Consider the following 25,072-nt stretch of genomic DNA (forward strand, 5'->3'; position numbering starts at 1 on the left):
GAGGCTGGGAGATGTCCAGACTGTGAAGTGAGACCTGGAGATAGAGGCTCATGTTTGTGTGTGCCATTTGTTTTGCACTCATTTTTAGAGTCCTAAAATAGATCTAATTTCCCTTAGTGTTACATAACATTGGGTCAAACCCAGCTTTTCAATATCTTTAATTAGTTTTAACAATCAAATTTCTAGATAACACATTTCAAGTAATGAATGCAGCTCTCCATCCTTGCAGAAAAGGCTCAGTGGTTACCTGCAGTGAGTGTGCAGGTGACTTTCACCAAAACTGTTCCAAACCCTATTTCCTCTTGAGCTAGATGCGATCTTCCAGTGCAGGAAGTCCAAACTTTCCCATCCATGATGCTGGTGTCTTTCTGTGCCTTTATGTGTTCTCTTTATTCTCTGTGCCCATCTTCAAGCTCCTGCAAGCTCTGGTGCAGCCTCCCGTGCTTCCAAAGCCCTGCAGCTTTGGAGAGTTGGCAGCAGTCGCCTGTCCATGGAGATCATCAGAGCTGGTGTCGATCTGATGTGGATTTGAACAAAGCTAGGCCTGCCAGGTTGGACAGAGAGTTACTTGCTTGAATTTCAAAATTTTGACTTTTGGTTTGATTCTTGCTTCAGGCATAATTCAGATCTCTCATTTGAAGAGAAAATATCTTCCCTACCTGGCTGGAAGCCATGTCCAGGGCAATGCAGTATGATCCTTGCTGGGAATACTTTTCATCTGCAGAAATTGTTGGTGATAAACATACTTGTGCACATGCTTTGATAGTAAATAGCATCTGTACTTGTTACTGCTTTGTGTAGTACTGAAAAGCTTGTGTCAGTATGATAGGTATGGATCAGGGAATAATTATAGCTTGTGTGGACTATATAAAACTATATGCAGCCTACTGATCATGCAATAATGCATCTATTTTATAAACTTTGTGGTTTGTTGGAATAAATATTGTAAGGTCTTTGATTCTGAGTTATGTTGATCTGTCAACACTTGTTTAAGAATAGTGTTGTAGAAAAGATAATTTTTTTGGAAACACATCTACAGCTGTATTTTTGTTAGTGTCAAAGAAAACCAACACAATGAGGGAGAGTTTTATTTCAAAAGTATAAAACACTTGTAAATCCATTTTTTTTTCTCTTTGAAATGCAAAACCATGCAAGATCTTGCTCGCATTTCTTATTTACTCTGAATTCACCATGTTTGTTAATCTAGCTCCTGTTCCTGTTGGGGTTGTGCTGTTCACCCTACTGATGATAGGGAATAAGTTGTTTTTATTATACACATATAGAGCCTCTTACATAGAAAAAGCATTCAGTAGATACTCAGTAGTACAGAACTGTTTTCAGACAGGTGCATTGTTCTGGAAAAGCAGAATCACATAGCCCAGATGAGTTACTCTTAAAGACTATCAGAAACAGTTATTATCGCCAACATTTACAACCTTGCATGTGGATTTTATTTATTTTGGATTTTTCAGTTGTGTACCCACACTGGACTTGATTCTCACCTGATGCAGAGTCCAGTTCCTCATAGACAGTTATGTTGCTGTGACTGAGGTTCTCCAAACCCCTGCATGCTCTCACTATGCTTATCTGTGAGTGAGTTCTGGTGTCCTTCCCTTATGGCTGATATTCAGATCTGGCATCTTCTCCCTCCCTTTCCCCCTTTACCAGGTGTTGTTACTGATCCAGGGTTCTTGGTTGAAACCGTTGAGTTACCTGCTGAATTAATTGGAATATGGACAGAACTTAATTAAGTAATTATAACTTACCTTAAATGTAAATGACAATACGTTTCTCAGTGATGTTGAAAACTGGGATGCTGAAGACCTGATGGCTAGGAAAGTAATAATGATGCATATTTTGCATGGAGAATTGTTTATATCTTGCAGCCCTTTCTAGTCATCTTTATACCTGTACAGAATATGGACAATAAAAATTTCAATAGGGATGATATGAACAGAAGCATTGGTGTAATAGTAATTTTTGTGAAAAAAAAAAAAAAAAGAAAGATATTCAGTAGAGGTTACTGTAGTGAACAAAAACATCTCTCAGGACTCCTTACTGTGTATTTACACATTAGAGCTCATGATGCATAGTGCTTGAGTAGCCACTTTCTTTAATTAATGGTATTTAAAAGTTTTAATCTGTGTGATGAATAGGATTTTAAAAATCCATAGCTAACATTTGAAAGCGAATATGTTTGTTTTTTATGAGGCATAATAATTTAAAATTTTTTCACGTTTTCCTGAGTTTCTTGCTAGTTTGTAATAGACAGCTGCCAGTGGACAACATCTCTAAGAGACTGTAACTGTGTGCTAATAAAACAGACATGCCCAGGGCTGCTCCCTTCTGCTGTAGTGGCTATGTCCTGACTATTTTTATTTTTGTTAACCTAAGCATATAGCTGCATTCAAAGGTCATTTTGGAAATGGTGCTTGATTTCTGTTTACCTTCCAAATTGCTTGGGAGAGGGACGGTGGCTATAACTTACTCTAACATTTTCACAGTATAGGTAAGTTAGTTTCTCTGCCATGAATGTTTCTGGGCACTGTTAATTGTGCAGGGTAGATGCAGCTTGGGATTTTGAAGAATGTTACTTTGTGTATCTTGGTACTTCTTATGGTACTTTTCATTAGGGAAAGGCCTGGCTCTGTAGTTAGAAATGATGGAGTGCACCCGATACAAGCAAACCACTGCCTGCAAGTCCGCAGTGAGTTGACGTGAGTGAGCTGTATGTGAAGAATATTGCTTTGGAGATCTTTGGTGAGCCTGCACTCACCCCTGCAGGCTGATGTAGCAGGATTGGAATGTCACAGAGTCAGGCTCATCAGACCCACTTGCTATAAGCTCTTATTCATGGTGATGACATGATCACATCTTACATTGGATAAGTTGTCACGTCTGGTGTTTTCCCATTCTTGATGACACTTTGAGGCAGTTAAATGCTGCTGCAAAAATGCTGGAGTCAGCTGAAAGTATAGAGAGGATTTAGATAGGCAGAATGAGTTGTTATTTGACCAAGTCATTGAGGTTAATGCTTCTCTGTCTACAATGGCACCACGGAACTTTATACACCCAGAAATGGTCAAGAACCTTCATTACTTTTTTTCTGCTGTGAGCTAGCAGCTTTAGTGAGCACACCAACTCTTCAGTTGTGCTGGAACTTTGGGGCAGAGTTGAGCCAGAGGAGAGGAACCAATTACTGAAGTGCCAACTTGGGCATCACTTTGGTTCTACCTGGAGGTTGTTCTGCATGGCCTTTGCAGCTGAGGTCAGTCACAGGACTGGGTGATTAACTTTGCAGCAGTGTGACAGCTTAAAAAATCAGAGCAATCTGTTTGAATACTGAGGGTGTCTTGGGACACACAGAATTGTGCTTGTCTATGATTTATTGCTTCACATAACTCTTCATATCAGATCTGCATGAAATTCAATTCCTTATCCTGGTGTAAGCTTGAGTTGTATATGATCAAAGCAAGTAAGAGAATGATATCTGTTAGAGTAGCTCTAAGATGCTGCATTCTTATCCACAGAAACAAAGGCTATAGTTCTTCTAAAAATTTAAACAGAAACATTATTGCCTTTGATTCTAAAGTCTTCCTAAGAAGAATCACAAATTTTACATAACAACTAAACTAAAATGTTTATGTAAAATATCTCTTTTCTAAAGATTTTTTAATTTGAAAAGTATCAAACAGGTCAAAATTGAAGTGTTTAATTTTGGGAAAGCTGCCAGCATTGAGTGGAGCATTCAGATCCCCATTTACCTCTAGGCTGTATCTGTTCCTGTCTCCAGGAGACACTGTTGTGCACTGTAGGAAAAATATTTCAACTAAATAACATTGTCTTTGTAAGGAAATGGAAGATTAGAGCACTCAAACTACAGCTCCTGGGGGGCAGTAGCAATAGCTAGCAAGAATTCTGAGATAATTTCCCCCTGTTTTTTTTTTTACATCTACCTTCCTTCCTTCCTTCCCTCCCTCCCTCCAGTGTACTCAAATTCTAAGGTAGCCTTAGCAATTTGTATACTGGCAGATTCAACTGCATTCTTGTCACAGAACATTTAAATATTCATGCTACCTTTAATTTTAGTGCTGAAAGACTGTAGTGGGTATGATGATGCAGGAATTTGGGCTCAGAAAATGAAAGATTTTTTTAATGCTTCAGCTACACATGAAGGTTTATCAGCCAAACTCCAAAATGAGCAGAGCTGACTGAAGTACTGCTTTAATTTATCTATTTCAGTAAATACACAGCCAGGATCTTCAAATGGCTAAGCATACAGCTGGTGTCTGATGTCCAGAATGTGGCTCAAAATGTAGTTTATTCAGGATGAGAACAGGTATTATAAATCTATAGTACTACACTGTACACATAAATACATGTCAGCAAATTTCTTTGTCTGAATTGCCAAAAACTAAGGTTAACAAAGAAACATGTTAAAAATCCTCTTATGGTTATTCCAGGTTGGGTTTAATTACATTGAAGGAAATGTAAGTGATTTATCTGTGTATTTCTTACTTCCCTGTGTGCTGGCAGTAGGCAGCCTCACTGCCAGCATCTGACTGATTAATTGGTCTCTTGCTTGATCTGTTTGCCTTTTTGTTTATGTATAACTTGTTCTAGTGCTTTCCCTTTTTAATATGGTAGCATCAAATTTGTTTAAGGTCTGTGAACTAATGTGGATTAAAAGTCAAGCAGCAGCAGCTCTAATACATAATTGATTTACCAGTAGGGCACAAGGAACTGATTCTCGTTCCTAGATAGGAAATGCCTTTTTTGTCCTATGCTGATAGCCTGAGCGCTTAAACCTAGGTTAAAGAGAATAGACTACTGGAAATTGCCCAATTATCAATGTTAATATTTTTTTAAGAAATTACTGTTTGAGGCATAATGATTTTTATACACAGACACACATTTGACATGTTCCTTTTAGATTTCAATGCAGTTCTGTTCATCAGCAATTGAAGATGTCATATGTCTAGAAAATGTGGTGCATTTTGAGTCTGTATCTGCATCCTGCTGCGGCCCCACACCTGGTAATACCTAACAAAAGATTTTCCTTGCTTAAACTGTTTTTTTGTACAGGTACAAGAGTGTTGTGACACGGTCTCAACAGCAGCATCCATTTGTGAATGGATAGGTTGGAAGAGACCGTGTCTGCTTATATTAGCATTGGCTCTGATTTTATTTCAGCTTGTCTTGTGTTGCTGAGGAATGACTCTTGCCCGTTCAGTTAAGCAGAGGTAGAAGCTTGTTTACGGTTTAATGTTTAACGATACTCTCACTGGAGTAAGGAGCTGTGTATTTTCAGCCTCCCTCTGAGGTGCACACGGTGGTCTCAGCAGGGGTCTTTGCAGCTGCAGCCTGCGCGTCGCGGATGGATGGCGGCTGCACGGCGTCGGCGCTAATAGCGTGGATGTGCCGGACAGCACGGCACAATGCCCTGTGTGGGGCTGATGGATGGGAAGCAAGAGACAGCCAGGAGGGCCTCTCTGCCTTCCATTCAGTCCACTCATGCATGCCATATGCCATCATCCCTGTGCTGGGGATTTAATTCTCTGGGTAGCATCAGCCACTAGCACTGGAGTGACAGGAGTAGAGGAAAGCAGAAAATTTAGGCCATGCTGCAAATCAGAATGTGGCTAAATCAGAAAAGCAGAATGGAAGGTGAGGGAGTGTCACCGTCATATCTTCTGGAAAAATCCCTTTGCCCAGGATACTTCTCCTGGGAAGTTGAGAACCCTCAGAGAAAAAGGAAAGCAATAATTATCTGATTCGCTTCTCCTGTGTTTTGCTGCTTTGGAATGTGTTTGGACATTGTTTACCAACAGGTGATTGTTTCATTGGTTTCATGTGAATTGTTTTGACTTATTGGCCAATCAGTGCCAAGCTGTGTCGAGACTCTGGAAGGAGTCACGAGTTTTCATTATTATCTTTTTAGCCTTCTGTAAGTATCCTTTCTGTATTCTTTAGTATAGTTTAGTATAGTATTCTTTAATATAATATAGTACCTTAAAATAATGAATTAGCCTTCTAAGAACATGTAGTCAGATTCATCATTCCTTCCTACGTCTGGGAACCGCTCAAATACAATAAGGGAGGGAGGGAGGATCTTTTTTGCATACATCCTTACACTTCCTGGAAAAAGTAGGTTACACTGGTCTAGTATATTGCACTGCACTTAAGATGCTACAATTTGATTAAGGTTTTAGCAGTAGAGCAATAAACATTCTGCAATCTCTAGTTATAAACATCAGAAGATGTTACATATGCAAAAGCAATATCTTTGTAAATAATGCTATATTTAGAAAAAACACATACTTTCAATCGCAACCACCCTTTGTTATGTTGCTAGTGCTAAGAGCAGAGCAGCAAATTGTCAGTTTCAAAAAGGAAATTGAACTTCTTTCCTGGAGGTGTGGTTAATGAATGGAGTTAATTTGACTGTTGCTGACTTTCCCTGGTCTGTGTGCTGCCCATGTTGCCCTCTGACATTTCTGAAAAGGTGGGCTCACAGGTGGGTGCCAGAACTGGGGAGGAAGCTCATTCCCAGCCTTTAGAAACTGAACTTGTTCAGTGTTGTGCAGACAGCTTTGGCAGTGGCTATGTTTTGTAATCCTGTTTCAAAGAGTGTGATGCATGAAATGTCAGGGTTTGCAGGTAAGGTAAGTCTTTGTTTAGGTGGAGAAAACCAAGCACCTTTTTGACAGTAACTTGTTGAGTGACCTCAGCCAAACCAAGAAGTTTGAGTAATTGCCTTTGAGGAGTCTGTCATCACACTGGTTACTTCTGCTGGTGAGGAATTTCAAAAGTACCACAACTGTGGTAAGTGGTTTGAAAAATAGCAGGTAAAAAAGCTATTTAACCTCAGTGATTTTATGTTTTTCATCAGTGATTTTTAGAACTGTGCTATCTTATATTGTTTCTTTATATTCAGAAGGACCCTTTGTGTTTGAGTTTGTTCCCATGGCCTCTGATTCTGTCATTGGGCCCCACTGAAAAGAGCCTGGCTACAGCTTCTTTTACCCTCTCTTCAGGTGTTTATGCACATTGCTGAGATTCCCCTGATTTTTCTCTCCTCCAGGCTGGACATTCTGTCCTTATGAGAGATGATCCAACCCCTGAGTCATCTTCCTGGCCCTTTGCCAGACTGTGTCCAGTATGTCTCTGTCTGCCTTGTACTGGGAAGCCCAGCACTGGACCCTGCATTCCAGGCAGTTTCAGAGTTGAGTTCTTTTCTCTGTAGGTATCCATGTGATGTGAGCTGAGGCTACTGTTGTTTTCTCTTGCTGAGAATATATTCACATGGGTTCCACTTTAATCTTAGCAAGAAGACATCTGCATTTCTGGTTTTGATCTCCCAATTCCTTGCACATGAATTTTCAAGAGTTTCAAAAGTGTGATTTTAAGAGAGATCCCACCATCACATTTCTTCATTACTGGCGTATCCTGATAGCGCAGCAAACACATTAGCCTTGTCCTAGATATGTATGGTAAGACATGTAGCTATTTATTTTCCCAAGTGTTGTGAATCTCTGGTTTTACTGGAAGATTTCCTCCAAAGAAAGGATGTCTCTGTCCTCCAGAGACACCCATGCTTATTTGGTTTTACAAAGACAGGGGGCTGATGTCTGAAGTTAGAATTCAACTATGATTTATGGTTCTCTAGAGTAATTACTTGAATGACAGTTCTCCCTCAAACAATATTGAAACTCCCTGGACTCCCAGGCACATATTGCATGTGTGTACCACCAGCAGTTGTTCAGGAGTGTGGAAGAAGAGGGAAGCTGGAGCTGACATGCAGGAAATCATATTTTTTCAAGCACCTTTGTAAAGATAAAGTATAGCTGAGAAGTTCAGACTAAGGCTTTCTTTAAAGCTGAAAGGCTGAAATAAATCTTTATTCTGTACTGCTTCAAAGATATTGGAACACTTTTTGGAACTTGAATTAGATTTGTCCTGTGGGGAGCTGACCTCTTGAAACTATGTATGCTGCATAGTTCATGATACCTCTACTCTTAATAAAATATAATACTTATTAATGGATCTCAAGTCAGTTATTCAATTTCCTCAGTAATTTAAAGCTTAATTATGCTGCATTCTAGATCTCTGTGGCTGTCCTCAGCTGATTTTTCTCAAATCACTATCACTCCAATTTTGCAGTTCAGTTCAATTCTCAGGACTGTCATTTGCATGGAGTGACAGATTAAAATTGGATGGCTAAAATGATTATGGCTCTTAGTGCTTACTGCAGTGATGGAGATTGATTCCTCATAGTATGAAGAAACACATGGCTCATTAAATAACTCTTGAAACACTATAGTTTTCAGTTTATTGTATTGTTGTAAATTGAAACTTACAAAAGGCTAATCCAATTTTAATGCATCTTGTCTGAAACTGAGAGTTGCTTTTTTGGAGGAGCTTTGAAAAATTAATTTATAGGCACCAGTTTAGAAGTTCTCCATTTCTAGGGGAGAAAAAGCGAATATTATGGTAGGAGAAGTGGTATCTTTTAACTCAGTAGCTTTCTGGCTCTTAATAGCTATGCAGTGCTATTTTAAAACATGCATTTTTGCCTCTGTGCAGGATCTTTCTTCACCTTATCCATCAGCAAACCTGTGTGCCCCGTTGCTTGGACAGGTTCAGATTAGCTTCTTGCAAATTTTGACAGAAGTCAATCCCGAACTGAAAATCCTTAGGCTGGGTCTGGTGCTAGCAAATTGTCAGCTGGAATGATTTACGAAATTACGTGGAAGATATAGGATTTGGTATTTATTTATCCTGTTTGAGTTTAGGTCTGTGCCTAAAATCAGTCTTCACATGTGACTGTAAAACATGGGTCTTCTGTGCAGGAATACTTTCTATTTCTCTTTCTCTATCTTCCTGTGAAATTTTTGAAAAGGCGCTGGAAAAGGAACAAGATGAATGGTTTTCTCTTGTGGATCATAGTAGTATCTTGATACCTCCCCCTGAATTACTTTTTAATTTCATTTCTTCTGCTCCTTACTTTTATCTCATTTCTATGGTTTCTGCCTTGCCTTGTTTCTTTCAATCCCCATATTAACATTATCCTAAAATATCCCTTCATTCCCAGGCGCTGTTTAACTGGCTCATATTTGAAAGTGGTCAGGTACAGGGAGGAGGGGTGGTATCTGATAGCTACTAATGCTCCTCTTTGAAGTGTCCTCAGGCCTGTGGGAAGCTTTCTGCATGATGAAAAGCATCTTGACAGTGATCCTGTGGTCAGCAGTTTGGCAGAGACCAGGGGCTGTTTGGACAGTCTCACTGACAAAAAGAGGGCGACTTCAGTAGGGGGGTGGCCCAAGCTGAGATGCTGGTGTGGCATTTCAGCTCTTGCTTTGCAGTCCCTGGCCAAAGACTTCTGCCTTCAGGAACTGGAGTATGGAATCCTTTATGGGCATTTTCCACATTATTCTCCACATTATTTTTATTCCACCAGTATTATGAAAGTATTGCTACTGTATTTATGCTCAGCAATTTGCAGTATAGTGTTGTTTTCTCTTTGTCTGTAATCTTAATCTAATCAGACATTCACAAGCTGCCTGGAAAACAGACTTTTTTTTTTCCCTGTGGGAATTTCCATAGAAGAAATCACCATCTGATAATTGTCTATTGTAAAAAATTATTTTCATCACAGGGTAGAAAACAGAATAGAAGAACCTACTTTTACCCTCCTTCTTACTCTTCTTTTTTGGCTTTGCTTATTTGGAAAATAGCATCAGGCTGTAAAAATTTTTGGGTTCCTTTCCCTCTTTTTAATATCTCACATTTCAAATTAAGTGTTAGAAAAGAGGCAGTGCTGATAGTTGAAAACAGTATTGTCCTTGAAAAACAGCATTTTTAATTTCTTCTTTAAAATTATAGCCTTCATCTTCAAGATTTAAACTAAAAAAATAGGGCAAGGACCAAGATTCAAAACCCCAAGCCCCCACCAAAATGAAGAAAAATTTCTAAAAGAATTTCCAAATTCTAATTAAAACTTAAATAAGATCAAAACCTACTGAAGATAATTTGTAAAGAAATAAAGTAATTTTTAATTAAAATGAAGGTTTTACACAAAATACTTTCTTTATCAAGCCCTCCTAATTAAAAATTGGAGTGATATAATCCCTTTATCCCAACAGTGAAAGCACAAAATCTTTGTAGGTTTTAAATTTTATTATATTTATACGTAAACATGCAGTCAAATGAAATTTAAATCCCACCTAATTAATTTAAACAATATATAATTTTCATGAGTAGCATATGAAATGCAAGGTGGAAGGCTATTTGAAATTAAAACAGATACTTCAATAAAAAAGCAATATTCTTACTGGATGGATACTATCTCTCTTCTCATTTCATTCAACTTAACATATTTCTATATGAGTTGTAAGATAAAATGACTAATAGAAATGAAAAGCGCTGCCAAAAGTCAAATTGCTTCATTGGAAGCTTCTTAGCCAAATGGCAACATCCAGTTCTAGATAATTAAATCTTATTTTGTAGGAATATCACTGAATGATGCAATTTGCCTTTAGGTACTGTCCTTTTGGTTGAACACAGTAACAAAAATTTATTTGGGCACTTTTTGTTTGTCTTAGAAATGGCTCAATGTTGTGTAATAAAAACGAAAAGCTCAGACTAGGAGAGAATAACATGTTAGTCTTAAGGAGGGAAAGCACCAGTGCAGCTGTTCCAGGGGCCGAGCAAAATTTCACCACCTGAGTCTTCTTTTTTGGATCTGAACCTTAATAGCACCTTAACAGAGAGGTACAGAGGGAAGGTCTCCTATTGTTAGACAAGCTGAAACTTAGCTTCTTGAGAATTCACTAATTTTCTCAAAATGAGTTAGGGTGCCAGTCTTGCTGCATGTTTGGTGATTCAAAGCGGTCTATCAGCTTCCAATCTAGTTGTGTTCCTGGTCAGCTTTCTCCCCTTTGTTTCATTGTCAGCATTGTCCTTTGTTTTGAAAGGTTCTTTCCTCACCTGTTATTTATTCTCCCTGGTGTGTTCAGCATCTGTTTCCTTAAAAAAATCCAACCCAAATTCTTTCAGGTTTTCAAATATTCACTTTCCAGTCTCCTAATCATCCAATCTCATCACTGGTTCCAGTCATGTCTTCAGCATAGGTGATCAGTCTTGACATAAAATTTGTTTGTTTGAGGCATTGCAAGTACTCATGTCATGGATGGATGCTGGCAGGAAGTTTGGTATTAGGAATGCCTTTTTCTTTCCTACCTTTGGTTAAAGTTACAGTCTGGTAACAAGATAGGTGTCCTGTCCTGATGTAGGTGGCTGTGACTCTTGGTTCCTCCGGTAGTTCACCTCTTGGATAAGAATGTGAGCTATTCCTTCTAGTCAGAGTCTTTTCTTTCCATGAGTTTCCATAGTTTTCTCTTTAACATGCTCAAAATGAAGTTTAGTTGTGATGCATTTTGTAGGAGACAGAATGTTTCAGTTTCTTTCTAGTGGAGCTTTCCATTATGAAGATACTATTTTGGTTCACTATAATAATTTTTTTTCCTCCCAGAAGTACTTGACTTAGCAGAAAAGCTAAAGGAAGATTAATGTATTATCTTGAGGAATAAGTCTTAAGTCAGTTAAAATACTAATAGTTTTGTATGCTTTCTTTGAACTTGCAATTTTTGTTATGAAGATACGGCTCTTGCAGTTTTGAGTTTGTAACCTCTTGTTTGCAGATGCAACAGCCTGACTTCGTCAGAGCACTCAAGTGCAGCCTTAAGTGAAGGGTGTGAGTGTATTCATTGTGTTTGTCTAGACTGTCCTTTGAAGGACGTCTCTAGGCTGTTTGCACAAACAGTTTCACTGCACATAAGGACAGCAAACCCTCAGAAATAACCCCAGAGCACACATGCCCAATCACTCTCTTGATGTTAATATGCAGCAAGATGTGTCCAGGCAGTCTGTTTGCTGTAGATGTGCAGCATACTTTTAAGGCTCTGATGACAATGGGCTGCCAAAGTACCTTTGGGCCCACAGTGGACCCAGCAGCTTCTGAGACTACGCTTCTAGAAGCTGTGCAGACAAATTTGATTACAGTACTGAGTTCAGCTAGCAGGGCTGCTTCATTAAAAGTGACTTCAGTGATTTAAATGTTGACACGATGGTCAAGGAGTGAAGAATGCTTTAAGAAGTTCTTTGATCTTTTACATTTGGTAAAGATGGGTCATTTTTATGATAACAGTCCTGATACCATTAAGACTCACATTGGTTTTCAGTAGGAATTTGGCACTTTCTTCCCATAAGTACTGTTGAAAATGTCATATACTGGTTTTGCCGTTACTGCCTGTGCTGTAAGAGTTCCTTAATGCCAGAGTGGAGCAGGGGACCCTCAGTGAAACCCTGAGAGCTGGCTCAGGTGATGGCCGAGCCCAGCACAGGGTGGAATGTGGTGTCTGGCAAGTGGAAACCTGGCATTGTATGTGCCAAGGGTAGTAGCAGGCAACAGCAGCTGGGTCCTTGGAGAGAAAGCTTGTAAAGATTGTATAAATTATGTTTGGCAGAGAGGGTAGAATTGCTGTGCTGTGAGCGCACAGAACCATTTCACAAGAGTTGGAAACCCAGCGAGGGAATGCTCTGTGACGCTGCCAGCGCACTGGTAGTCCCCCAGGGCTGCAGACGGTGGTGTAGGGGTGTGCCTCTTCCTTGGCAGCCTGTTAATTGTCACTTGCAAGCCTCGTGTCATGGGGTCTGTGGTCTCTGATAATAACTGCCTGCTTGTCTGTGTCTGTGGCATGGCCATGTCACAAGCTGTGCTCACCAGAGAAAAGAAAAAGTTATGTTCTGCTGCTGTAACAGAGGTTACAGTGAATGTGAAGAAAAATCCACCCACTGTGTGGATATAATTAGTTCTTTTTTGCAGTTTGGTAATACCTCATCAGATTTATTACTTTTCCAGTCAGAAGCACAGCTCACTTTACAGCTGATCTCCATTTCTTACTGTTTTCTGGCAACAGATTCCTTTTACTTAGAATTCATGTGATTCATGGGTTACAGGCTCATCTGTTGAAGTGCAGTGTGTCTGCAGAGGCAGTTGTGACTGCCACCGTGCTTGTAACCTAATCTACATAAATCCCCAGAAGAATCACTGATTTGAAAGAAATTCCTACCTGCTGTTTGTGTAAGGATGACCATCTGTCTGGAAAATCCCCATGTGGAATTCAGGTACATCTGAGAAGAGCAAGACAACCTTCTGACACCTGTTTCTCCAGCAGATGTAGTTGCTTAGTAGTTGCTTATTCGACTTTTTTATTTTTCAGCAGGTGCTTTTGAGATTTGATTTTGGATCTACTTTCAGGAGCTTTTGAATACTAGTTTAAGCACTGTGTACAATGCAGGATCATTCTGACCAAATCACCCTTTCTCTTTTTTGGTACAAATTTTCGGTTTAATTAGGACCTGCTTCTGAATCTGGGCACCTCGGTTTAGTCACAGAGACTGATAAATACCCGTCTTCTTTAGTTCCAGAAAATGCTTTCAGAATTTCTGAGAAACACTGAAACAAACTGGCTTTTAAGATCAAGTAACATCTTCTGTTTGAGGATCATTCCACATATATTCATGATCCTCCATGTAAATGGTTTCCAAGATGCAGGAGAAGATAGTAGATGTATCAAAGGGGTAGTTTTTAAGGATAATCTTTTTGTCTGCTGGAAATTTTATATCTTTAAAAAGATACAGAGTATTCTGAGGCCATTGGCAGTCTTCTCTGAATCCATGTTTGTGCATGCCAGTTTGCCTATTGAGATGTTCTTATTCACATATTATCTTCAGTTTCTGTGTGACTCTCAGCTCCGCTGAGATTTCTGCAGCTCTAAGTGTGTGCTCTTTTGTGCATGGTATGCATCATGGAGCATCTGATTTCTTTGCTGGAGAACCAGCTGTGATAATCCAAATAAACACAGCCTTCTGTAGATGAATTGTATCTCCTGTAACTAAAGGTTAAGGTGTCATCCGGTGATTTATCCTTCCCAAATGTATTTGTTGGATCACTATGATACAAACATAATTTACTACCTTTTGCACATCATAGCTGTGTCCTCAGAATGGTGTTTGGGGATTTACAATACTGAACTGGGTGAATTATGTGTCAAATTATCAACCATCCTGTTTGACATTTAGTTAGTGCTGACAGGAATTGTGCATTTATCAGAATGGGGCTTCTGAAGCAATCTTTTGATAGGATTGTTTTCTTTCAAGGCTGCTGTTAATCAAAAGTTTCAGGAGAAAAGCTGCAAAACAGACCATTGATTGCATTGACTTGTGCTCTGGCCAGCCAGATGTGAATAGTGTGTGTTGTGGTTGTCATCCTCCCTGTAAATTATTGTCAAGGTGCTGCCTCCTTGATGGAAAATCCAGCAAACTGTTACAATTTGAAGGCAAGAGGTACCTTGCTGTAAAGAGCCCCTGGGTTAGGCATGCCTGACAGGATGTGAATGGATCTTTGGAGAGGAGTAAGTGATTCGTACTTCATTATTCCCACAGGTCTAAACACATTCGCAGAACTAAAAAAGGTTCTGTGGATATGCAGACAGTTGCAGGGTATATTCCTATCTGGAAACATTTAATGAAAGATTTCCTTCCTGCAGTTTCTGCTTTCCTTTTGTGACAGTTCTTGATTGGCTGGAATAGTTTATAATTGCTTTCTTGGCCATTTTGCTGGCGTGTGCTGTATGACCCTGTGCTTCAAGCGGTGCTTTGCAGATTACATTGAGGCTGCTGGGTGCTTCTGTAGGGCCTCCTCTCTTGTCTCCAGAGGAGGCAAAATAGGTCTGTTAGCACAAAGCACCATGTCCGACCATTTGATTGCCTCCTTTGGAGCCTTTGATCCCAGTGGCACAGAGCTGAATTTGCCTTTATTGCATCCACATAGGAGGAGGAAGAGAAGAGGAAGAGGAGGAGGTGTAGCTGGAAAGGATGTCCTTGTTTGTTACCTGTATGGTCAAACAGGAGCTGCTGCTGCAGTGAGGAACCTGGCTGTGACCTAAGTGACTGCCATGGCTGCCTATGTTGTGTCACCTGTTGAATTAATCCTTAAATGAGAGCTATTAATTTAGGAAGTCTGTATAAGCAGGAGAAGGTTCTTCACTGAGAAGGTTCTGATGTAAGCCATGAAAACAAAAGGGAGCACGCATCAACTGCACCTGTTTACACCTCTCTCCTCCTTCCTCAATGGTGCAACTCTAGGAAACATAGGAGCTGGCTTCCTGCATTGTTTGTGCATATGATCAACCAGGCGAAGACAAAATGAGGACAGCACAAGGAATTTGGCAATTGTATTCCAGGACGGAGTGGCTGCCCTCCTGAAACTGCCAAACCCTGTGGCATATTCTCTCGACTTAGAAACTGAAAATGCATATCAGAATCATTTCCTAGTGAGTTATCTGCTCCTTGTGATTTTCAGCAAGTAAAAAAGAAAAGCCATTGCTTCAATACAGATATGCTATCCTTACATTTAAGTTCCCAGAAGGCCTCTGACTATGTGACAAGAATTACTGTCATGGATATTGCATAACGGTTTGTGCATAATGTTTAATGCAGTCTCAGTTTTATTAAATATGGATAATATTGGAGACATTCTGAATAGTAGCTTAGATTTACACTTTCTTTTTAAGGAGGAGATGAGGGACTTTTTTAGCACTCTTCAATGACATTGGAAGAGTTGAGATTGTTACTATTAAGAATGAATAAAATCCATTGAAGTGGAAAAGAGGAAAATACATTGTATAGATGGATTATAGGCAAATCATAAATGTTTAAAGAATTTCTGGAGGTTAGAAATGCTGTGCCTTTATTTGAATAGCAAAGCTATCTCAGAACACTTCCTCCACACTTACTCTGTCCAAGGTGTGTTGCTCCTTGGTGTGGAAGGTTGGAACTCAACTAAGAGGACATAGTTTTGAATAATCTTTCTTCTTGTTAAAGGTTTATTATTAAGATGAAGGCATTCAGGAAAAAAAAAAGGTATTCGATGCATATGCTACATATGTTAAGAATTGGCTCAAATTTTGTGTATTTGTTTTGTGACACACAGGACAGCTTTCCAGCTCGGTTTGGAGGAATACATTTCGTCAATCAGCCGTGGTATATCCATGCCCTCTACACAGTTATCCGGCCCTTTCTGAAGGAGAAGACAAGAAAAAGGGTATTCTTCTTTTTAATTGTCCATTTCCAGGCAGTCGTCATCAGCAGATGCATCATCCTCTAATAAAGTAGATTAACATGAGATATCAGCTTGCTATTGGTGGAAAATGTTTAAATATATCTGTGTTGTAAAGGGTACCTTCAACTGTTTTAGAAACTTATACAACATTGTCCTTTAAGGACACAGTCAAGCAGTGCACTTAAATGTATTTTAAAATGTAAGCGTATGCTTGCTCCTGGGGGCTATATAAAAAATACTGCCAACACTACACTTTCTATTAAGATTGTATTCAATTCAGTTCAGTTTAATTTCTGCTAAAATTATTTGTGTCTTTCTTTTAAAAACAGAGTTAGTGACTACAAAGTCCTTTCCTAGTGTGCTTTCCTTGACATTAGCATAAGCTAAAATACCCAGCTGGCATCTAGTAGTATTAGTTTGCAAATACTAATTTGAATGAAAACCAATAAAAGGGAATTTGTGCGCATGCATCTGTGCATAAGCATGAGCAGCCTCTGAGATGTTGCTGAATTTGTACCATTTGCATCAGTGCAATTAAATTAGAGCTTGGTGGTGATAGCGTATAGAATGATATTATTTCTGTAACAGGAAATTTGTCATCCAGGAAAACACAATCAACATCATGTACAACGGCACTACAAAGAACATGATGATTTTTTTTTTTTTTCAATGGAATCAGCTCCTTAAGCAGCCCTGTGTTTTTTCTCCTCAAACACATTCTGCAAGGCCACAATGATCCTTGGTGTTGAGCTGTTTTTTACTGACAGATTATGCTTGAGAGGCCTCTGGTATTTACAGATTTTGAACTTTATGTAATATCTGTTATAAATATGCAAATGAAGCCCCATTTTGCAGGATTCAGTTGCACTCTGTTGACTGCAGCTTCTGCAAAGAACATTGTAGTGCCAGATATATCTGAGGCCTTTTCAACTCAAGTGCTGCATATGCATAACTAGGGAATAAAGTTTAGCTCATAGAAGGGTTACAGCATTAAAAATAAGTGACAAGGCAGTTGAACATGGAGGCTTATCAGTTGGCATCTAAATTTTTACTTAGACACCTGAATCAATGGCATATATTTTCAGAAATACTGACTTTTTACAACTGTTTTTTGTCAATACCAAATACCTATAAAAAGTAGTCAGGTGGTTAAATATTGATTTACAGTTCTAAACTTAGTGTCAAAATGTGAAAGTTATGACCAGCACATAAAATTTAAAATCAGCTTTAAAAAAAATTATTAGATGCAGAACAAATGAGTAGGAAAAAAACTTCTCAAATCCAAAAGAATTCTCTTTATAGTTTCTTATCAGGCTTATTATTTATCCATTGTTTTTATCTTGAATTATTATGTATTTTTTTAATTTGTCATGCGTATTTGAAAGTGATAAGTATGCTCAGATAAATGCAGTACTGGGCATATATAAAAACAACTGCTAAGAAGTGAAACACTCAGCTGTAAAGGCACCCTAAAGCAAATAACTTTCACCATTAATAAATGTGCTGTCACAAAAGGATAAATTCCTTTCTGAGATGGAAGAAAATCACTGGTTTAGCATGGTCATATTAACTTTCCTGGGTCCACAGCTGAGTGGAAGGTGGTCTGAAGTAAGCACTAAAAAACAAGCATATATTTGGTCTTTGCCTTTCTGCCTTTTGAATTTAACTCTTATAAATCCTGCTAAGGGTGCAGCTGCCCAGAGGAGTCCCTGCAAGCTGAACTGGAATGTGAAAGATCTCTGAGGGGAAACACTAAAGTTAAATATAAACATAAATACAAGTATTCATATTACACGATACTAATATACAGATATATAAGTGTAAAGTATATATGAGTATCAGTCCACCAAAACATTGATGGAAAATATCAAATAGTCCATCAGCTATTCCCTCAGTGTTGTCACAGTGGTTTCCTGTTATTACTTACTTCATGTATTATCAAGTATAAATTGCAGTTACTGGTGGCTAGGCTAAGGAGGAAAATATTTCCAGCACTGTTATCATTACACTGCACAATTTATCTTATTTATAGAACTCATGGCTACATGCTGGAAGCCAATATATTCACCATATACAGAAAGGAATATATTATTGTTATTCATTTGTTATAATCTTAATTTATTAACTTAATTCACAGAATTAGGGAGAGCAATTGACAAGAGATTACCAAGGCAGTTTGTCTATCTAATATTCTGTCAATCTAGCAACCAGACACCTGTAAACATTTAAAGTTATTAATGCTTTAATCACTATGGAGATTTATGAACGTAGTATGACCATGCTTAAGGCAGAGGTGACGTGTCCTTTCCTCTGTGCTAGCACAACCAGAATGTTTAAATTGTACAATATCCTCCTAATAATGATGATGTCATTTGGGCTTCAATGTTTTTTGGTGATACCCCTGTGTTTTTACCTGCATGTGTACATACAGATATTCCTGCATGGTAACAACCTCAACAGCCTGCATCAGCTCATACACCCTGAGATCCTGCCTTCAGAGTTTGGAGGAATGTTGCCCCCCTATGACATGGGCACGTGGGCAAGAACTCTGCTTGACCATGAATACGATGATGACAGTGAATGCAACGCGGACTCCTACAACACTCCTGCAAAGGATATAGAGAAGGACCTCTCTCCCAAATCCATGAAAAGGTGAGTTAAAGGTACTGCTGTCTTCTAGTATTGCCATTAACATTTGCCTTCTTCCTCCTTTATGAAGCTGTAGGTAGTTCAGTCTATCATATAGGAAGACAATTTGGTTTTTTTCCCCTTTCTTAAAAAGTTCAGTGTTGATGAGAGATCATGGCCATGATTATTACACATGTGAGTTGTGAACTCAGTGCAGCTGATTATTTCTGTGGTGCCATATAGGTTGTATACACAGCGCTGTCTTTGGAATAAGCTGCTATCTTACCTCAGCCTAGAGTACTTATTAGAGAAACAATAATAGCTGGATTAAGCCTCTGTGCAGAGGGTAAATTTGGACCAATTATCTTTCTGGGTGGGGATGTTAGCTCTTATCTTCCTCTATCTCATAGCCCACTGCCTGGTATCCACCAGCCTGTAGGTGCCAGGACGTTTATGGCATCTGAACCTTCAGTCACAGTCACTGCATGCCTGAGAAAATATGAGGAGAACCAGGACCGAAATCAGTGCCAGTTGTTATACTCAAGTCTGGTAAACCTTCTGGCATTCTGATATTCTTCTCTTTGAGAAGGTACACTGTAATTTCTTGCTGCATTTTACCATTCAAAATAAAGTATAGGAAGAGCTTAGTTACCTCTCCAGTAGCTATGTCATTAACTTGGAAGGGGTGAATCTGATCCAAGCTTGCCAGGGCAGTAGGAGAGAAAAGGGTAAAGATTACAACTGTGATAGAAAAAGTAGCAGAAAGGGCAGCAGAAAGGGCAGCAAAAGTCAGAGTGCAGCTTATAAGGGACAGGCCTAGCAATGGATCAGAAAAGAACAAACAAGGCAGAAACCAATATATATAGTCATTAAAGCTAAGTTAGGATATGCTAGGCTGAGAACCCAGTTTCAGGAGGTGGCATGTGATACAGAAGGGAAAGAAACTCAGGAAACAGATCAAACAGGATAAAGTATTTTCAGATTTCTCAGCCAGGAATATTATTTTGGCTGGAAAGTATTGCCTAGACTGGGAAGGACAGTGTGGTTTAAAAGGGAGTCATTTTTGTGGAAACAGAGGAGAAAACATAAGATTGCTATAGGAAATTAAAAAAAAAATCCAATAAAGTTTAAGGATTTTCTGTTGAAAAAGCCTCCACTTTATTGAAGGTGGGAAATAGCAAGAAATTGGATAGGAATGAGCAAGGATAAGAAGTTCAAAAGGTTCTGAAACTATATGACAGTGTTGCTGGAATGGCTGCAAACCTGGTCTCAAATTCCCAGTGAGGGAGCTTTGGCCATAAATTCCCAGAGCCTCCAAAATCTGCAATGCCCAGATATATGAAGCTAGAAATGTGTAACTAGCACAATTAATGGAGAAAATGGGGCAGAGAAAAAGAGCCAGGAGAGGGGAAAGGTGAGCAATACACTTATATATGATTTGCACATAACACAAGAATTATCAGACAACAGAGGAACAGTCTTAGACAGAAGGATGGAATTAAGGAACTGAAATGCAGAAGTCTTTCTGCTGTAAAATGATGCTGTGAGAGTAAATAATTTCATCCAAGGGTGCAACAAAATAAGATATGAGAAGGCCTGTGACAAGTCCTTTTGGAGTATCCTGTTTGTAGCAGAGTTTTCCAGATTGTCCTGGGCATGAATGTTATGAAGTGGAAAAGCAATGGGTTGACCAGATTCTTCATTCTTTCTCAAATAATTTTTATTCTCATTTAACTTGTTCTTAAAAACTCTTTTCATACAGTGTTACACTTCAGTGTAAGCTTAAATTGATATTCTTTCATTCTGGGTGATCTAACACAGTAGAACCCTTAGTGCAGAAAATAAATATGTTGAAATCTGTATCTGTATAATATTATGCTAAAAGTTATTCTCTTTCTATGCATTCTTTCTCAGTTAGCATGCCTCCAGCATCTGCTGGAATCCTTGTTCCCTGCTGCTGGACATAAAAAGTACTAAGTAGACTTACTGGGCCAGTGCTAAGACTGACAGAAAGTCCCAAGACTTCAGTGTACTAAGTGCTCAGACTCTGTTAAAACATGAATAGAAAAGTTATGATAAGCCAGATAGATTCTATTTCATTAAAAATTAAATTTAACTTGTATTCAGCAACTGATGGATTGTTTCTCTCAGTTTAAACCCACAGTCAGTATATGTTAGTGCATAAAACTTTTAACATATAAAAGAACCATGACTAAGGCAATGAAAAGTGCTTAGCTTAGAACAAATTTCACAAGCATCTACAGATCTCCAACAATGATGTTGTTTAATTTGGCTTACCATTTTAAAATTAGTTTACTTCCTGGAAGAATGTCTTTCTAAAACCAAACTGCTACTGAGAATTCATTTCTTTCTTACCACCCCCCCCATTTCTTTTTGCCCCCAGTGGGAACCACTAACATTCCTCCAGATCTCCTTGAATTTTCGGTGAATTGCATGACCTCACCTTGAAAAGAAGGTTGATTGGGAGGAGGATGATGGGTAAAAGGAGGGATTAATGCACAGACTTCTGGGGAGAACTTGTGTTTGTCACCTGGCAACATTGCAGCTGTCTCAGCAGTCAGGTTTAGCCTGTGACTGTGGTCACCTGTGCTGTCATCCTGAGGGACCCAGCTGGAGACCTGCATCCTCCTCTCACCTAACCCAGCAGGGCAGGTGTCTGTGTTGATGAACTTTGCAGAGGAGGTGTGCTTTGGTTCCTCACCTCTGCAATGGGACTTTGCAGTATAACTCAGGCCCACTGTGTTTTCTCGGAATATATTCAGTAATGCCTGTAAATTTATCTGGGAGATGTAGGCAGAAGAGAAGGAGCTATCAACTTAAACAAATGTTTTTCCTTTCACATGCCTTCATTTGTGAATTACTGCTGAATGGTATGAAGCATGACAGTATATTTCTGTTTAAAACTGAGTGCAAACTGTCTCCTTCTTCTTCAAGGCATTTGGGCATCTGAGCTTACAAACCATAGGTCAGGATTTGTGCAGTTTGATTTTCTCACCTACCTTGGCATTGGGGGTTTTGGAGGCCCTGGGAATTAGTGGCCTCAGCTTCCTGACTGGGAACTGGAGGCAGGGTTTGCAGGCATTCCAGCTGCCCTTCAGTTCTCCCCAGGTGAGAACTGGAAACCCTGTCTGCTCAGTCACTGGCAGCTGGGGAAAAGGCTCAGTTTTAGCACTTAAATCCAGTTGGCAAACCTTTGAAGTTAATTTGCTTCCACAGCAATTTTTATCATGATGAACTGGATTTTCCATGAGTGCAGCTTCCCACCAGCAAATTTTCAATCAGCTTTGCATTGGCACGGTACCTTGTGCTGAAGATTTTAAAAAAGCATTTTTAATTCAGTTTTCACCTAGGCTTTAAGTCAGATTTCTTTTCTTGTGTTTTTATAAGTTTTCTTTAAATCTTTTGAGAAGGACCTCATCAGTCTCATTCATTGGTTTCACTGGAGGATGCCAGTTTATAAGAGGGGGGGATTGACTCCATATGCTTATCTTAGGAAAAGTTAGAATTTATAAAGGTTTTTCTCTGCACTGTAGCCCTCTAAATGGGCAAATCTGTAGCAATGCTGCAGGCTCAGTGTGCTTCTACTGATCAAAAATAAATGCCTGCATTGTAGAGATGTACACATGCTCTTTAGTCATCTCAAATCTGTACAGAAGGAAAGAGAAGTAGGCATTTCCTGCTTGAGATTTTTCTCACTACAGGAAACATCTAACCAGGGTTGCATTTACTGTAGCCCAGAAGTGGCTGCTTTTTGATGAGCTGAGCCATGGCAATGTGAGACTCCATCTTAACACTCCAGGATTTGTTTTCAATGGAACATTTTGATTTTGCTGGACACTCAGTTTTCCTGTTTGCCTCTCACATATGGCTGTTGCAGGGCACTGGTATTATGTTATGCTTCTGGGCTGAATCAGAGAATCTGGAGAAATTTTACAATCATCAGTGAATTTACCCTGCCTTGTTCAGTTGAGCTGAAAAGTCAGTTTGACACATTTGTGCTGCTTCAAAAATCCTGCTAACCATGGCACCATTCCTAGGTTTGACTTAGGATCTCACACTGTTGAATTAAGATGCTATTCAGAAAACGAGCAACCTCTGCTTCCAGCTAACACATCCTGCTAATTGCAGTGTGTGATTAGCCAGCTGGGTGGCTGAATTGTACCTTCTTTACCAGCCCACTGCTGTATAACCTTCTGGAGAGACAGTCAGTACTTAAGCCACTACTGAGGACAGCTTAGTTTGCTCGTGTGTGGAGGATACTCCTTGCTTTACAATTTCACTGAAGAGAGAATCCACTTTATTCCACCTATTGCTCCCATATTTACAGATCAGCCCTGAGCCCTGTTATCCCTCCATGAGAGTATTTCCTGATGATTTGCAATGATCAGATGCTTGGGTAATGCTGTACCCTTATTTTTAAACCCTGATAGAAATTAAAATAAACAAAAGAAAGCTGAGGTTTACCCTCATTTGTCTTGATCTGGAAATGTCACATAAACCTCTTGTCCCTCTGCAGGTCTCAGTCAGTTGTGGATCCTGGGGTGCTGAAACGCATGGATAAGAATGAGGAAGAAAACATGCAGCCTTTGCTTTCACTTGACTAACAGTTTTTGAGCATTGGACATGAACTGAGGTGGAAGGCACTGCCTCTCAGCAGCAAGAAAATCATTGGGAAAGACTGTAACAGCTGGAATCCTATTTACTCATGTTAATGTAGCATATTGGCAGCAGGTGTTACTATTCTGCCTGAATTCTGGAAGCCCTCTGGTGAAAAAGAAGCGGAGAAAAAAAAGAAAATTAAATAAAAAAAAGAAAAGGAATCAATAATTTATTCTGTAAGTGCCAACTTGTTTGTAAATACAATATAATCCTCCAATTTTACTTTGTAAGTTATGGTAAAAAAGTGCTATGGAAATAAGTGACTATTAAATATGTCAGTGAAGCGCACCATAAAAAAGAGAAGAAAACATGTGTGTTCTCACATGCACAGAGAGAAACATACTGAACAAAGAAAAATATCAAAGGCAATTAAGTGTTGTCCTTCCCATGGGACAAAAATTTTTTTCTGCAATGATCATATAGTGTGCTAAGATAAAGAGGGAATATGGAGAGGGATTATGGCATTGGGAGATGCTGTAATTGGTGCAATGTTTCCTAACTGTGGGAATTGGTTTCTCAAATAACACGGGGGTCTAGGATTGTTATTTAGCATAAACAATGTACATTGTGAGAAAGATCACAGGTGAACTGGAACCAACTCTCGGATAGCTTTGTCATTTAGCTTTGTGGGTCTCTGAGGTTTCTTCCCTAACTCTTCATTTACAACCTGGCTTGGTACCTTAATCTGGGTGTTGTAATGTGGGACACATTGGAGTTACTTCTCTTGCATTTTGGGTGCACATCAAGAATTTTTCCAGAACTCTGTTCTCCCTTGGAGTGAGACATTAGTCCTCTAACTACAGTGGAATAACCAGTATCTGAAAGTAAAGCCTGGCAGCAGAGGTTAGTCACTGAATCCTGTGCACTGGGAGATTGGATACATATATATATATATATATATATTTACCAATCTCTGACAAGCATACAAGGTGACATTGTTAGATAAGTATATTTCATTGAAGGTTTATACAAGAAATCATACCTATTCAATGTACTTAGATATATTATAGATTGTATATTGAGACACTGTCATTATTGCTATAGTAAACCTTTCCATAGATCAACAGCATCCCACTCCAAGCAAAGATTAATATGAATAAGTTTTAGTCATCTCAGCCTATAGTTTGGAACACCTTTGTTTTGGTTGTAGTGTAAATATATGTACTGAACATGTGCCATAATAGAGAAATACATTTTACCTCAAAAGGGCAACAGGTTTCAGTAGGGATTGGGTAAATCTGCTGAAACATAGGGGCTGTGTCATCTCTGTGTGCTGGCTGATGTGTGTGCAGAGGTGAGAATGCAATTTCTTATTAGGACTTAAATCGACAGAGTGGGAAGACACTCAGGATACCCAGCAAGACATCTGAATAATTAAAGGTATTGTAAGAGCATGTTCAGGCAGTGCAGGGATTGGTTATGAAAACACTGAGCACATTGGAGGTGATAGTTCACAGTAACCCTGCCTCCTGAGTGCTAGAGTTTAAAACATTTCTTCCCTCACTCCAGTGGTAGGTGAAGTTTCCAAGTTACTGGTTGTAGGTCGCTTCTTCTCATCCAGGATGATTACAGCTGTAA

General features: G+C 39.2%; 1 protein-coding gene across 1 annotated transcript in view; it reads left to right on the forward strand.

The window, feature by feature from the left end:
- Positions 1-23,688, forward strand: part of CLVS2 (clavesin 2) — a gene marked incomplete at its 5' end in the record, with an annotated part of 47,758 nt that extends 24,070 nt beyond the window's left edge. Inside the window, 3 exons of the mRNA XM_084203308.1 lie at positions 16,058-16,168; positions 18,618-18,838; positions 23,352-23,688. Of these exons, the coding sequence (XP_084059434.1) occupies positions 16,058-16,168; positions 18,618-18,838; positions 23,352-23,439 (420 nt within the window). The 3' untranslated portion in view covers positions 23,440-23,688. The remainder of the gene's footprint in view (positions 1-16,057; positions 16,169-18,617; positions 18,839-23,351) is intronic.
- Positions 23,689-25,072: the final 1,384 nt, after the last annotated feature.

Source organism: Fringilla coelebs (assembly GCF_963513975.1).
Source record: "Fringilla coelebs genome assembly, chromosome: 3".
Lineage (NCBI taxonomy): Eukaryota > Metazoa > Chordata > Aves > Passeriformes > Fringillidae > Fringilla > Fringilla coelebs.